The sequence below is a fragment of the Ischnura elegans genome, chromosome 3 (assembly GCF_921293095.1).
Source record: "Ischnura elegans chromosome 3, ioIscEleg1.1, whole genome shotgun sequence".
NCBI classification, from domain to species: Eukaryota; Metazoa; Arthropoda; class Insecta; order Odonata; family Coenagrionidae; genus Ischnura; species Ischnura elegans.
The window spans coordinates 20,930,238-20,947,367 of record NC_060248.1 but is presented as its reverse complement, the minus strand read 5'-3'; the positions used below and the strand labels follow the sequence as shown (position 1 = coordinate 20,947,367).

The following is a 17,130-nucleotide window of genomic DNA, read 5'->3' as shown; positions in this document are numbered from 1 at the left end:
CCTAATTGATATTTTCTTGCGGTATGAAAATGATTGTAAGTTTCATTTACAAACCCTTAATGTGACTTTTTGTCTTTTTTTTAACAGAAAGCTTTAGATTTGATACATCTCGTGGAGGAACGGCTAAGCTCATCTGTGTCCATATGACCATTACTACCCTGCCAGCTGCTTCGAAATAGAGAGCTCCAGCTGGTAGATGGTAAGTTTATCAAGGGAATACATTGTTACAGTTACTCATCTTCTTCAGCACATTTAAAAGTGTATGGAAATTAATATAATATAATTATTTTATTTTTTTTGCTCGATTCTTCTCTCAGTGCGTCAAGTTGCACAATTGATAAATCCATGGTGGATTTTAAGCTGATTATTTTGCTGGATAAAAATGATTGGTATGGATAGGATAGTCTTCATTATAAATAATTATGATTTATGTTGATTAATAGATGGCTAAAGTGAGGAGAAGCCATTTCATTGGAGAAGAACATTTCATTATCATAGGTATGCCATTGTAGTGAATTTGCCTAGTGTTCCATGTTTTTAATGGCCATTACTTAAAAAAATCATTTAGATAAATATTTTTTATTTTAATAGTTGTGTTTTAACTTACTTCTGACTTACACGAGCGTAATTTATACTGACTGGTAAAAATTATTACCTTCAGCTGAAATGGCTCAATAGCATTTAAATGTAATGCCTGTGATGGCGATCAATGAGTATGCTGAAGAGAGGAAGAGAACCAAGGGTAAACGACTGTCAAACAGTGGATGGAGTTTACTGCGTCTGCTTATTTATATCTCGTATATGACTGCAGTAACTTGAAGTCTCGGAAGACCCCTTGCGACTTTGTGCGAAGCGTCCATTAGCTTCTGATGTTGTTAGTGCATTGCATGTCTGGGTACAAAGTATGCTGCTGACCCCATAGGTGAGTGGGAGGGACAGAAATGCTAATGAAAAGGGAGGAAGTTGGCAAAGGTGGGTGGAACGAGGAACGCCAACTCAGGCTAAGTTGCATCTTAGGGGACAGGAAGGGGAAAGCACTGGCAAAGAGGTGAACACAAAGTCATTGGCTGGTCAGTGGTACTATACAATCATATTTTCTTAAATTGAAATATTAGCCTAGAAAAGTCACGGTGTTGTAGTTCAATATTTCATTGGCCAACCTAAATTGTTTACTGATGACCTTTCGGATGAGAAAACCTGATGCAAATAAAATCTTCCATATCGTAAAGCAGTCCGAAATAAGAACGGTGGAATATTAAATTATCATTCTCACAATGATCTTAAGTGTATCCCATTTTCTGTCCTTAAGTAATTCCCTATAGATTATTTTATTAATCATCATGATGTTATGTCTGTTGATTCTTTGGCGAATATATTTTATCATTTTTCCCAAAACTTAAGGTTGCCATTTTGTGTATGAAGTTGAAAACAACTTGCATTTGAGCTCGTGCACCGAAGTGTACTACCAATGTACCTTAGAATCAACGGAGGCCAACATGTTACTTGAGTTACTGGTACAGATCATCAGTGAACCTTGCTTCAACATCCTCAGAACAAAAGTAAGCTCATTAATTTTTTTCATTTATTGTACTAATTGTAAGTAATTCTTTTGTAGTACATTTTGGTTTTTTTGCTTTAGCCTATTTAGAAGTTAGTATTTGGTGGTGAAATTCTTTTTCTATGAGTTCTTTGACAATTTTGAAGGAAATAAAATTAACGCACAAGGTTATTGCTTCTTCAAAATCAATCATTCCTTGTCAATTAGTCTACTATTTGAAAAATAACTTCATCATCTCAGATTTTGGTTTACTTTACCTCTAATATTTAATTATTATATTCCAAATGAAACTCTGTAATTTTGCTGGCCTTTTTATGAATCAAGTTTGTAGGTGTAGTACGGGACTACAAGTTGATTTATAGTAATGAGTGATATCTGTATCTCATGTTGTCAAGCCTTCCAGTAAGACAACAGGAGTATTTGGGCCCTATTAAACAACATCCTAGTGGCTTTTTATTTGGAAATTTACCTGTTGGTTGTAGTTCAGAATTATTTGGCTTATTGATTAATTTAGAAGGAATTTAATTCTGTACCAGCAACTAACTTATTATTTGTGAGCAGTACATAAACTTCCTTCTGGAGAATAAAGAGGAGAATAATAGAATTGTGTTTCACCCTTCCCTCTTTCTCCCCCACTGACCTTTTTCTGCCTACCTGCTTCAAAGTTCCCCATTTCTGGAGGTTAATTGCTGCATGAGTCATCTATTAGCCCAAAAGGTGTCTAACAATGACTTTTGGCAATTGATATTACACCTTTATTGGATTGAAATATTAGTAATGTGCGCGTAATTTCAAAAAGAATAAGACCAAACACGACGTTTTTCTGACTTTATTTAAGCATTTTACACGAGGAAATAAATGTAAAAATACGACGGAGACATAGCATTCTGGCGAGACTCGATATGAGCAGCAGAGCTTCTCGGAAGTTGATGCGGTATTTTTTTCCGAAAACATATACAGTAAAACCTCTTTACATCGTAATGGAGGGGACCAAAATTTGGGCATTTTGATGTATGGAGGTTCACTATAGAGAGGTTTTAGTGATAGGCACCATTTTATTGCTAAACCATAATATTAATATATTTAAACATACATGCATGCATTAGTGAACATGTATGTACAATTTAATGATTACACAAAGGTAAAAGTAACTTGTTCAAGAGGGCTTTTTAGGAAAGAAATTAGTTATTGGGTTTGCTTTAACCTTTTTAAAACTCTTTCAATATAATGTTTTTAATTCTATTGAATACAATCATATTATGGCCGCATTCCTCCATGCTTAATAAAAACCATTTAATTATGTTCAATAAATCCTCAACCTCTGTTTTGGTGGGAACTGTAACTGATTGCTCATTACCAACATCTTCCTCTAAATCCATCTCTTCCTGTATCCTGCAAGATATATACATCTCCTTCACCACTATCTTCCAACTCATGTGGGGAACAAATGAATAAATCATTATCAACATTTACAAAGTCTTCAAATGTTGAATTTGTGTCAACTATTTTGTTGATTTTATCGTACTCTGTAGGTTCATTCTCAAATATTTCACTTTCCTCCTGTTTGCTACCACCCATAATCCCATCCTTGATGAAGCATTTCTCAAAAATTGAGGAAAGGCACAGCCTGTGCATTGGTCTGAAGGATGTTCCCTGAGCACTTTTAACCCTCATATGGATTTACAAATTTAGTTACGTCGTTGGATTTTCGGCGCCGCAGCGGCGCCGCGTCATTTTCTGTTATTATCTTTCAAATTCAGCGTGAATTTACAAGTTTTGTGATTGATAATGGTAAATACATCTATTATCTTTATTTCTCACCGTGTTTTGCTATATTTGACCCATTATTGAGGAAGTTATAACAAAAAATCTTGAACGCTGCATTCTTTTCCATTTCTTGCCGTAATGCTCTTTATTTCAGTTCCCTTTGTTTGTTATTTTTGAGTGAAAGTTTTAATTTCGTGTGTATTTGTTGTTTGAAATATTTTTCTGATATGCAGAGCTCGACAAACTCCGCTTTTTAATGTTTATATTGTTTATAATTTTATGTATCTAAATACTAAAAATGATGACCGAATAAAATTCGTTTATGCCCATATGACATAATTTTGCTTTATTGCGTCCACCCATATGTTATATCTTTGCAGTGTTTATAGAAGGATAAGTTATTAAACGTTAATAATGGAACAGCTGTAGGTTTAGTGAGAAGAGACGAGTGTTTCTTTCATGATTTTTACAAGATTCTGGCGATCAAGACAAATGTTACGAATATTCTGGGAGCTAATGTCCTGCAATTAAAAAAATCAAGTCTTATGGGTTTTGAAATATAAATAATATGAAATGATAAGCGACGTGTCAAGGAACCCAACGCTTCTTTGGAGTTGGAGCTAGAAGAGTCAGTACTCTTTTCCTACCACGGAGCCCTATTCCCCTTCTGGGGACGTGTAGCCCAAGGGGAAGGTTTCCTTAGATATGGACGGGTAAATGTTTTGCGTGGGAGTGCATCAGATTAGGTTTTACTCCTGGATTGGTGGGAAATCCAAAAAAAAAAAAAATTCTTAGAAGTATGTGTTATTGGTGGTAGGGGAGAAGGAGCAGCTGCCTTTTTTTCGTCCAGCCCTGCGTGAGAAACTGATGAAAGAATGCTCTGGGGTGACTAAAATACCCTCACTTTGGAAGGACTTCCCTTACATTTTCTTTCCGTTTCCTTTCTTAGCGTTTCACTGACCCAAACATTGAGACTGTCCATACCTTCCCACTAAGCTCCCTTATTTGTAATTCACCACCTTCTTCCCCCCTCCCACAAAACTTGATTGAACTTCTCTCCACCCTAATGACCCACCCGAGCTGGACCTTCTTGGAATGAAGGGAGGGCCACCGTGGGGCGTTTTGACAAGGCTTTTGTTCCCTGTCCCTCATGCAGCGTTGGAAGGATGAAGAAAAAGCAGGCTTTTGTATCTAATTGCCTCCTTGCACTCCCAACCTTTTTTGCGACAAGGATTTTCTACTCCTACCTGTCCTAACGATCTGGGTATTCCCCGATCCTTGGCAGTCGACACACTACCACCCCTTCACCTCAAAACAACCTCCTGGCATTCCTTCTCCTTTCTCCTCCTAACTCACCCCTTTACGTTAGTAACACCCCTAATGCATAAAACATCTGTGCATTTCAGTACACGAAGAAACGAGAAATATGTTAACATATTTTCACCTCACGGTAAATTGTCTTTTCACCTATTCATAATGAAACGATTTTTACCATGTAATGTCTAAACTCATCGTCAGGAAAGAGAAATTATTTTCTATCACACAATTAGTTGGGTAGTTATATTGATTTCACCCCATTTGTAAACTGTCACGTCATCGGTAGCTATATAAACGCCTGCAATTTTTTATAGACTATTGTAGCCGCAAAGGGATTTTTTTCGAATGAAGGGTACAAGACATATAACAATAACTGTGCGATGTGTTCTTCATGGTAGTCGGTGAAACTTCTTAATCTCCTTGCAAGTTACAGTTACTCATTCAGCGAGAAATATTCACACAACGGTGAGGAAGCATTATTCTACGAATTCGGATAATGCATTGCGTTAAACTTTTCTTAGAATTGCTGCATGGAGTAATTCTAAACAGAGTCACCCTAGGATTTACCCAAAGGTGACTATCACCACGTCAGGTAGGTGGACGCGGAGCGGAGAAGGTTCCCAAGCAAAACTTAGTCGGAAGTCACGGAAATAACAAGGAAATCTTGGCTTTCTATGAATAATTCTTGCGAAAAGATGAAGTTTTGTCAATGAACATTATAACGAAGCAAGCAATGGTTCTTAGCTAAAAGAGGAAGCACAATTGGTATTGTAATATTTTCCTTTTGTTAAATAACTTCACTTGGTTTATAAGTTTAAAAAAATAAATAATAGGATTATAAATAGATTATAGCATTTCATATGAAACATAATTGCTTTGACATTAGCGTTGAGAGTGCAGACCCTTACGTAGCGACGAGGAAATTCTCGGCCCAAGCAAAACTAAGTCGGAGGCCCATGAAAAAACAACTTCGACTAGCCATGAGTTTTTATGAATAATTCTTGTAAAAAGATGAAGTTTTGTCAATGAACATCAAAACGAGGCAAATATTTTGATTCTTAGCTAAAATAGAAAGCAAGATTGGTATGGTAATATTTTCCTTTTGTTTAACAATTTCATTTGTTTATAATGTTTAGAAATATAAATAATATGATTATAAATATATTATAGCATTTCATACGAAACATAAATGCTTTGACATTAACATTGAGAGTGCAGTCAGCGACGTAGCGACGAGGAAATACTGAGCGCCGCAGCGGCGCCGAAAATCCAACGACGTAACTTTTTCCATTAGAGGCCAATAAAATGTAACCTATCAACTCTATGCTAACAAAATTTTATACGTACACGAAGAAAGCAGAAAAAGTAGACTACTGAAAATTTCAAAATGATTCATTGGAATGGAAAATTTTTACACCATTTTTAAAACCACGAGCGCCGCTAAGGCGCAGCAAATCCATATGAGGGTTAATGTCGTTTTCACTTTCCACTCTCCATAAAAAATAAATCACTAGCTGTTTTCGATAATGCCTTTTGACCAAAGAAATAATTCCCTGGTCTAAGGGTCGTAATTTACTAGTAGTGTTTGGAGGGAAGTACACAACTTTTCTATTTCTTAACATAATTCCTTCACCCTCTTATTTCACTGCCCGCGTTTTTTATTTGTGCAGCCTAGATATACAGTTTCTTCTGTTTTTCCTCGGTTGTTTAAAATAGATGGTATTCCAAAGGTCACTGCTGCATCTTTCTTCTGCCTGCCCTCGTCGATGGCTTGGAAAATTCCTCTGAATGTGGTAATGTCAAGCAGCCGCCTTGTTTTATTTGTCGAATCCATCATCAGCTTATAATTAATTAAGTAATTTTCGTATGTTTTCATATTTTATGGTAAATAATTGAAAATATTCCTTATAATATATTTTAGAAAATTGATTCATTATTCTTATAGCATATGACTTGTTAAAGATTAAAAAAATAAATAAACATGTGACTATTGCAAAAAATAAACAAGAAATTGAGCGTAAGTTTGAAAATTTTGTTGAATTCCCTTTCTCTAAAATACAATGCTCGTAGAGCTCCGTAGAAAAACTCTGTTGAGGGCACAAAGAAACGCTAGGTCTGCAAAACTACGTGATTTCCTGGTGAGAATGCTGGGCGAACTACTTCAGAATGCGGCGGCGACGGTAAAAAATTTCATTACTCTACCGCGTATCAACTAATTAGCTGTCTCCTTCACCTAACATTGTCGCACATGGAGTGATGTTCGTCAGTATTGCTAGAAATTGACGTCACGGACCCCCGATGGAAGAGTCAGATTTCGCGGCATAAATACGCACGCAAGACATATGACTGTCGCTAAGCGCAATAAATTGTAAACTACGATCGTTCACGAAAGCATCGAAAAAATTACCAAGGCGGCAGTGAGAAAGTTCTAAACCGGGAATTATGGGAATAAAATAGTTGCAAAATTGTATTTGATTTATTTCGAGTCCCAGTAAATTCATGAAATATTTTCATTTTAAAAACGGAAGTAGCAATGCGGTTGAGTAATTCTGTCTCCATAAATGGGAGTGAAGTTAGTTGAAATATTTTCGCCGGCAAGGGATTATAGGCTGCGCTGGTCGCCTCTTTTATTAACTGAACTTAGTATGTAAGCACTTACAGGAAAATAAAGCCATAAGTAATAGAAAGCAAGTGCTATCGCGCAATTTTTACCATGATTCGAGAGCAAACGATGCGTTCTGTCTTCATTTACTGTCACTTAAAATGATTGGGATAGTTCGTTGCCTTTTCCTTATTTACTGTTAGGTATGCTCTCGTATCAATGAAACCCTAGGCAGGTTGTCGTCTAAGTCTCTACCCAACCTTTATGACAGCAAAGGAAATCTTATAACGAAGGGTCACACTGTTTCTAACATAATTAACGAAGTGTTCTCAACTGCTGTAAATTTACAAAATTCCAGTAATATTTCAATGGAGCAAAAAAAGCATTCAGAGAGCTACGTAGGCGGATCATTATACCTTTATCCTTGTGATGAAAGAGAGATTTTGTCTTGTCTTAAGAAGGTTGGAAAGAATTTCACCCCAGGTATAGATGGCATACCCGGAACTGTTCTTCTAGACTGCAGTAAACACATCATAAAACCTTTAATTTTCTTGATTAATAAATCCCTTAGTAGTGGGATATTTCCTCGGGCATTAAAAATATGTAAAGTTGTCCCTATTTACAAGAAAAAAGGTGATATCAATGACTTGGACAATTATAGACCAATCTCACTCTTACCTCAATTTTCTAAACTGTTTGAATTGGTTTATTCACATAGGTTCATAGGCGGATCCAGGGGGGGGGCACGGGGGCACGTGCCCCCCCCAGACCCTTAAAAATATGCTAGATTTTTAATACGGTCCCATTCTCATTTCGTTCGTTTTGTATGATGAGGTATCCTTGTGCCCCCCCCTGAACAAAATCCTGGATACGGCCGTACTTGTGCCCCTCCCAGAAAGAAATCCTGGATCCGCCCATGCATAGGTTAATCACTTATCTAGAGAAGCACAAAATTTTGACTAACTCTCAATGGGGATACAGGAAAGGTAGATCCACCGAAGCTGCACTCCTTGATAGCTTCCATTTCATATCAAATGCATTGGACACGAACCACAAAGTTCTTGCACTATTTTTAGATTTTTCTAAAGCTTTTGAAATGGTTGATCATTCTATCCTTTTTCAAAAATGTTATAAGGTTGGAATCAGAGGAATTGCACTACACTGGTTGACATCCTATTTAACAGGGAGGACACAGAGAGTGGAAATCACCCTGAGGAACAACAATTATATATCTGACCCCTGTAAAATCACAACAGGAGTACCTCAAGGGTCAATTTTAGGTCCTATCCTATTCCTGTTATTTGTCAACGATTTACCATCCATCAGTGAAAATGCCAATGTGAAATGTATTTTATATGCTGACGACACTAATTTCATTCTCTCTAACAAGAATTCGGACTCCCTCTTGAATGATTCACAGCATTTAATTGATAATATATGGAAATGGTGTAATGAAAACAAACTGAATCTAAATTGCAGCAAAACACAGGCTCTCTTCTTCAACCAACTAAACACTCACAACTTACAAAATTTGTCTCTAAATTCCTCTGATATATCCTACACCTCACATACTAAATTTTTAGGACTACACATTCAGCATTCAGGCAGCTGGTCCCTCCATGTCAGCAACTTAATTACCAAACTGAATTCTGCCATTTACCAAGCAAAATTTCTCCGAGATTCTGTCTCCATAGGAGTTCTAAAATCCATTTATTACTCCAATTTTCACTCCAAAGTGTCATATGGTATAATATTTTGGGGATCATCTGTGAGCCTACTAAATAAAGTTTTTTTAGTACAGAAAAAGATGATAAGAAGCATGATGGGAGTCCACTTCACTGCTCCTTGCAGACCTCTATTTCTAAAATTAAACATCTTAACTGTACCATGTTTGTATATTTTCAGCACAGTTGTAGTTGTAAATAATAACCTTCATCTCCTCATGTTCAATAATAGCATCCATTCATATGGTACTAGAAATAAAAACGCTATCCATGTAAAACACCACAACTCAAGGATATCCAGCAATAGTGTATTTGCAATGGGGACAAAAATGTATAACTCGCTCCCTGAGAGCATCAAATCTACCAAATGTAGCAATAGCTTTAAAAATAAGGTGAAAAAATATTTATTAATGAAATCTTTTTATTCACTGAGAGAATTTCTGACAGACAAAGTTGCCTAAGAGAATTTTATTTTACTGTATCTTGACGTACCCTATACAATTACTAATTGTGAGCTATTGTATAACTTACTTTGTAAATTGTCTACCAGGGAAAATAAATTATTATTATTATTATGGAACAAAAGGGCCCTAGGTAATGGTTAACATGAAAATTGCAGTAAAGTAAAGGTGTAAAAGAGAAAAATAAGCGTGAAACATTTATCGCTGAAAATGTCATTCCATGTTCGTTATCGTGGCTGCATTAATGGTCTCTAGTTGTCTCGGTACGAAATGCGGAGGTAGTTAGGCCGTCTCGGGGGTCTCTCGTTGCTATGATATATAGAGGTTTTACGATATAAAGAGGTTCACTATAGAGAGGTTTGCCTATAAATTTACATGTAAATCTAACGGGACCAGAGGGTTGGTACGATGTATAGAGGTTTACGATGTAAAGAGGTTCACTACATAGAGGTTTTACTGTATCAAGTTACAATTTATGAGTTGTGCTATCTAATCTCTATTGTTACAGTCACAGAGGGAAGGATATTTTCTCAGTATATTTGGTTTCTCCCTGATAGCAATTCGAATTCATCTTCTTATCTCATGAGAACTTCCAAAGATGGATTGAAAATAATTGAAGAAGAAGAAAATCCGGTGGATAAGCGCGTGTATTTTGCAAAATGCCTCAGATTTACCGCTAGCACTTGACAGCAGGAGTGAGGGTAAAGTGAGCTACCTGTTGAAAATAAGAAGTTGGATGAAGCCGAGTATCAGATGGGCGTGCCGCTGAGATGGCGTTTGGTAGATGAGAATGTATACATCAGACAGAAATCCATCATAGCAGTGTAAATGCCGAGATGGCATGCAATCATTTTTCGCGAGGTGGTGTGTCCCCTTAGAACATTTGAAAGAGATGTTAGTTGAATCAACTATATGCCCAATTGTTTCCATAAAATTAAGATATTACATTAATCAGCTAAATTTCTGTTTGAATCCTTTAAAGGAAATCACAATTACATACTCGCCAAAATCTTGGGTTTCCTGCTGCATAGGCAACCTAGTCAGACACTCCCGCATTCATCGGTTTTTTTTTTCGTCCATCCCCTTGAAAAACGATAGATCGAGGTTCCAGTGTATAACTTTTTATTTATACATTCATCAAGTGAAATAGAAGAAGAAACGTAAGTTTAATTTGCTTTGCGCAATTCTAGTATTCGAGGTATTCGAATATTTGAGCAGTGATTTAATATTCAAATTTGATATTTGAGTTTGAGAAATCTGCTATTTGTCCCATTTTAATCAAAAGCTTTCTCTTCTTTGATGGTGTTCTTTAAGGAGCAACTGGGGTATATTGTCTTCAGTGGGCTAAGAAGATCAAATGGCGTCCAAGGACTTCGAGTTATTGTGCAGTCTGTGAAGCATCCGAATTATGTGGATCAAAGGGTAGAAGCTTTCCTTGTTGCAATGGGGGTATGTGTTAATTTTCAATCTTTGTACTTGTAATGAAATTTTTTGAATTCTCTGTTCCTATATGTAAATTGTTATTATCTGTTCTTTACAATAAATTTATCAGGTTCTGCTTGAAGAAATGCCTGAGGATGAGTTTGAACGGCATAAGGAAGCATTGGCAGCCCAGAGACTTGAAAAACCAAAAAAATTGGTGGCTTTGACTGCTCGATATTGGTCAGAAATTCTTTCTCGGCAGTATAACTTTAACAGAGCCGAAATAGAAGTGGCTCATCTCAAGACTCTCACTAAGAAGGATGTTATAAAATTCTTCAAGGTTTGTTATGATTTGATATTTTTCTGGTGCTACGGTTATATGGATGGGAGTTTAAAACTGTTTTAGATTCAGTTTTTATCTGTATTAATTAATCTTCAATTCATGATTATATTTTTCACAAATAATTCTTTAAGGGTTGACTTACGTATTTATATTCAGTGGCATACTAAGACTTAGGTTGGGGAATGGATCAGATTGAATAGCACATTGCACTGGGTAATATGTATTCTACTAAATTTTGCTTTATCACGTGAATTTATTTTAGAAAAACATAGCGACATTGAATATTTTTACAGAAAGTTACAAGTTAAGAATTTATTAAATAAACCTGTTATAATTTTATAATTATGCTAATAAACTACTTATTTGAATATATTAGAGTTGCCAACTTAAAACTATAAATAATTATCACTACATTTCTAACTAGTGCATTTGCTTTCATACCAATATTTCTATTTTTTAGGGTTCTGGAAGAGAGTGGGTTTCTATCCCCTCATCTCCTCCTCCCCAAAGCTACAACACTGTTTATAATCATCAGTGTTCTCCTTAACCTAGTTATGGATAAACAAATATTCAAATATGTTTACAAGCACCTCATATGCATTGTATAATCAAATTTAATCCTGTTATCTATTAAAAAGTAAGACAGTTGAAATTAGTGCTCATAATATCCAATAATCAATTGTTTTATGATTGACTCATTATAGTCTCTTAATGCTTGCATGCAAGTTTTTTATACAAGATTTGGAAATATATACAATGAATTGTGTATAAAATCTATTAATGAAGGATGAAATATTTGTTGGCATGGTAGGCTGATATGTTAGATGTGACCCCTCAGAAATTTTGTGAGAGTGATTATAACTCAATTAAGTAACCTTCAGCTTAATAAGATTCAATGTAATCATTCAATTTCTAAAATGAACTGTTGTACTTTTTATTCTAAAATTTTACTATTTTATTTCAAGGATTATGTGAGCTTTGATGCCCCACATCGCCACAAAATAGCTGTCCATGTGCTGTCAACTGCTGAGGGTGGTGCTGGGAATAATCCAGAGGCAGAAAATTACACGGATCCATCTGATATAGTCGAAGATGGTGTTATAGATAAATTAATGCCACCTCCAAAGACTAAAACGGTAAGCATATTTTTTTTCTGAGAAAATCGACTCATAAAATTATTAAATTTGACTGTAGAGTAGGCCAGCCATTATTTTTCAGAATTTCGAAAAGTTATAGTCTCGTAGGCTCAAAATAACGTAATGAATTCAACATTCATGAGCTAAAAGTCTGGAAAAATTACGGGAATCTGTGCTCTGAGGACTGGAAGTACTAGGTATCTAAAATAAGATTTTTTGACTGAAAAAAATTATTCTAATGAAAAAGTGAAAGTGTAGCTCTTTACGCCCTAATTTTTGTTTGTTCTGACTTATGTCTTAGCATTTTTTAAATACAGCCACCTGCAACCTATTTCACCTCCCTGAGCTGTACCCCACACTGTGGCGCCTCTGAAGTATGACTCGTACCACTTACTTCCGCTGCTAGGTATTTCCCATCAACCGCCTGCCCTACTTTGGCGAAGTCAATATTCCTTGTTTAAAAGATCTTTCCTGTGAAGGCTTGTCCTTACTTTAAGATGGTTTAAATTGACATTCCTACGTTTCAAATTATGTATGTACAATCAATTTATTTTCACAATGCCCTTGCATATCAGTGTTTATTAACCAAATTAAAGCTTACTGTAAACGTATTACTAATCTGCCTCTGAAAATCAATATTTGGCATTTAAAGAGCTTTAAACATGTTAGGGGTTGTGCTATGATGAAAATTGTCACTCCACAATAAATTTTGTAAGCTCTTTATCTTGCTCATAATTGAGGGGGTGAGAAGCCAAGGGGTACAAGTGATTTTTTTTCTCGACAGAGCTAGGTGAAGTTAATTGTTGGAAAAAATACACAAAAATTGGTTGCCAAGGGATACGAGTGAGTCTCAGTTCTGTGCTGACATCGAGTGGAAAATCAAATTCTTTACTAAATATCCAACTGATCTTGTTTGTTTTCTATTCCTAATTTCTCTACCTAACTCTGTATAGAAAAAATAAATCACTTGTATCTCTTGGCTTCTCACTCGCTCAATTGACTGAAAATCTTGACATTATGTTACACGTATCTTTGTACAATCATTTATCGCTTGAAGAGTTCACAACTAGCAAATCTTTTTTGCTGTCTGAATTTTCATCCCATTCTTATATGCAGAATGCAGTGCATATTCTAGGATATTTAAGAGCTTTCTGGAATTAATTGCAGCACAACAAGTTATGGATAAGTTATGAATTGCGGATAGCTATGATGGGTAGCTTAGTTAGGGGTTGCTGTTTTATAAGATGTCTTGCTCTTATATCAACACTTGAAGATTCCCCAGATAGTTTATTTTGGGATATTCCCTTCCTGTTTTTAAAACATGTTAACCATCCATCATAGCATTTAAAATTGCATACACCATGCTTGTCAATCAAATATTCTGCTTTGGCATCAGGCCTGTGATCGAAATTTCCATGGCTCTTTTTTTTTGGCAAAACCATGAGAAAAGGGAAGTTTCTAGCTGTGGATGTTCTCCTGGCTGCAAGCGTTTTTGGGTTCTTGGTCATCATTCTTGAAGCACTGATGCATGAATTTGTTCCTTTTTCTTTACGATGGTGAATAACGTCAATGTTATCCTTCCAAATTTCATTCTTGGAACTCTCACCACTTTTGCAATCAGCAATACCTAATTTGCATTTTGGTTTTTAGATACATGGCCATGACATTATCAGTCAGGCTGAACAATTTTGAATCTGACTGAAGGAGGTGCACAAGGATGATGAAAGAACAATGAAATGTGTATGCGAGAAATTAATTAAGTGGTGAATTAAGAATAGAGGCATAAAGAACATTTTAATGTTGTAGTGGATGTAAAAATTTTAGTTTCATTAGCATTTAGTGCCAGACATGCAGCACGTGATCATAAAGTCTACCTGTCATAATTGCAAATGGTGCAGGTGAGGAACTGAGCCATTATCGCCAATACAAATTTATTTTACATGTAAAGCATAGGGTTTTAAATGGTTCCTTGGCTACCTCTAGCCATATCCCTTATTTGTGACGTGGGACTTCCATTGTACCTCATTACACTTTATCCAGTTGGCCTCTAAGGTCTTCACTGGTTGGCTGACTTTTTAATTGACAAATGATCGAACTCTGTGCTTGAACTACAGATATCATTATTAATGAATTTAAAGTTGTTTTTTTGGACTTAGCCTGCTCCAGGTTCTATGTTATTTTTGTAATCATTAATCAAATATTTTTGTTTCATTTCAGGCATCGGTGATTACAAACATAACAAAGTTTAAAAGTAGCCAGAGTTTATTTCCTTTGGTGCAACCATATGTCAATATTAGTCCGCAAGGTGCTAAGTCAAAGCTGTGAAGGTATTATCATTTGGAGTAAAATGAATAATTTTGGTGCAGTGAAAATGAAAAAGGTAAAACTGTATTCAAGCTCAGGAGAAATGAAGGGAAACTTTCCCATGCAATATTGAGGTAAGAATTCAATTTTTTATCTAGGTCAGCTTTACCCCTAGTGAAGCTTGAGCTAAATTTTTGCAATTGACATATTGGTTTTCATGCACAAAAGTAACAAAATTCTAAAAAGAGTGTGGGGAAAATTTGAAGTGATTATGAAGTTCAAAATTAATTTTTTAGCCTCGTCTACAAGTTGTGAGGGCAAGAGAAAATGTGTGTGAATTTATATCAGGGATACATCATTTTAGAGGGATAAAATAAGCTCTAAAATGTGGTTCTATATTGGTGAATAATTTCTCATCAATTCATTGCTAGTTTACGAAGTACTTAGATGTTTAAATCATAAGGTGAATGACTCTGAACCCTTAGTCAAGGTGGTCAAGGTTTACTTGCTGAATTGTATTTTGAAACCTGTGACTTTCACTAGGAATCCTAGAGTGAATTGTTTTGCGGTAGAGTGCTGTGTAGATGGATATTCTTCAATTCATCCACTCATGGCAGAAATTTTCCAAGATTTATGATGTACCTTCAGGTAATACAGACTTTGAATCATTTGGAGTTTTAATTCTTTATGCAAGGATATCTCATAGTGTATGTGAGTGTGGTGAAAGTAACTGTGATGTAAACATGAACAACTTTTGTACCGATCATCTATGAAGTTTCTGTTATGATCAAGGTTTTTTTTCTGGAATTTTATTGTGATTGGTATGGGAGACTTGTTGAAATTTGACATTTGTGTATTATTTGGAGGAAAATGTTGAGGTTATTGGGGAGGATATTTCTTATTGACATCTTGTTGCTGTGATTTTATGTAAACCGCTTGTTCTTTGTTAAAATGATGTACCGAATTCCATTATTTTGAAATTGGATTGACCTCATCATTATTTTGATGTAGTCCTCTGTTGATGCTGCTAGTATTTCATCAAAATATCAGGATTGAAGGGGAAAATTTCTTGTAATAATTCTATTCAGAACAGTCCAATGAGTGTTCACCTGAAATTGGAATCAAATTTGATTGTTTGCGAAATCAATAAAGTTGATTCTATTTGTTCAAGAGTTATTTTGTAATTGCCCTACAAATAGCCAAATTAAATGAACAATTTCTTTGGAAAGGGATCCAATGATGTATACTTAAGCTATTTTTAGTTCCTTGATGTATGGTAAGTTGTTTGAATGTTTCTTCTCAATTTTGTACTACTGGTTCAAGTTAATTGTTCATCATTGATGTTGCGATTGAGTACTATGCTCAAGAACCTAATCATTGGTCCAACCCTTGTTTTGGTCATACAGTACTTTTTATGCTTTTGATTATAGCAGACTTTAACTAGTATGTATTCATCTTTGCAATAAGATTTGCCAGTCTGTTTCCCAGCTAGCACACTTTAGTCATTGGCATATGTTCAAAGGTTGACATAGGTAATGTGCTCTCTATATGACTTCCTGATTTTTAGCATGAATAATTATGCACTTTAGGGTAGTGATAAAATGGAGGTCTGAATTCCTGCATCTCCTAATGTGCTGTAATTATTTTATTATGTCATACAATTCTTGAAGGTATTTATAATTTGTATGAATGAAGCCGTTTGGTTCTTCGATTCTCTATTTCACAAGTTCTTGAGGACAGAACAGGAACTGGCACCAAAAAGAATTGGTACCAAAATCAGATACACCCATGTCTCGTATAGCGCAATTTCGATATAGCGCAAATTCGTTCCTCGGGGAAACATTGCAATGCAGTGTAGCCTAACCAAAAATCTTAAACGCTCTCGTGATAAAACGTGAACTTGCGCTAAGTACACACGAAATTTCTATCATTTTACTCATATTAGTATTATTGCTTGCCTCAAATCTTTTTTTTGTTTATATATTAATCGAAATCCATTGCTGTGCAATGGCCAAAAGTATTACTCGTCATTGGGTCCAGATAGCCGGCCTACCGAAGTAATTTATCTCGTCTCCTTAACAGAATGATAATAAATAATTTAGATCGTTAATTAAGCGTGGGGCTAGTGGAAATGAATTTTTTTTTCAGCAATACGGTTTGAGACGTATTTTTGCCGTCATAGGTTATCGGGCGATTGACTTCCAGGTTGAGGGTCTACGCTAAAGCCTTCAAGGTCATCGGTATTCACGGGGGAGAGGTGGCCAAGTGGCGCATGAATAGCATCAACGCAGCAAAGGGTCCGCTATAGAGTCTCAAACACAATTGCTTCGTTCCCTCCCAGCAGTCGTAGACCTTCTACGTCTCAGGAATACAGTTCATTAGTAGATGGTGATTTAGATAGAGCCATACAGAGTAAAAACCAAGAGAATATGGCAAAAAATAGGAATGCGTGTAGAAAAATCAAGAATTTATCAAGAAAAACCATAAACCTAGACG

General features: G+C 35.7%; 1 protein-coding gene across 1 annotated transcript in view; it reads left to right on the top strand.

Moving 5' to 3' along the window:
• Positions 1-15,804, top strand: part of LOC124155538 (insulin-degrading enzyme) — a 54,116-nt gene extending 38,312 nt beyond the window's left edge. Inside the window, 6 exon segments of the mRNA XM_046529442.1 lie at positions 88-199; positions 1,402-1,559; positions 10,744-10,878; positions 10,982-11,191; positions 12,160-12,330; positions 14,548-15,804. Of these exon segments, the coding sequence (XP_046385398.1) occupies positions 88-199; positions 1,402-1,559; positions 10,744-10,878; positions 10,982-11,191; positions 12,160-12,330; positions 14,548-14,655 (894 nt within the window). The 3' untranslated portion in view covers positions 14,656-15,804.
• The last annotated feature ends 1,326 nt before the right edge of the window (positions 15,805-17,130 follow it).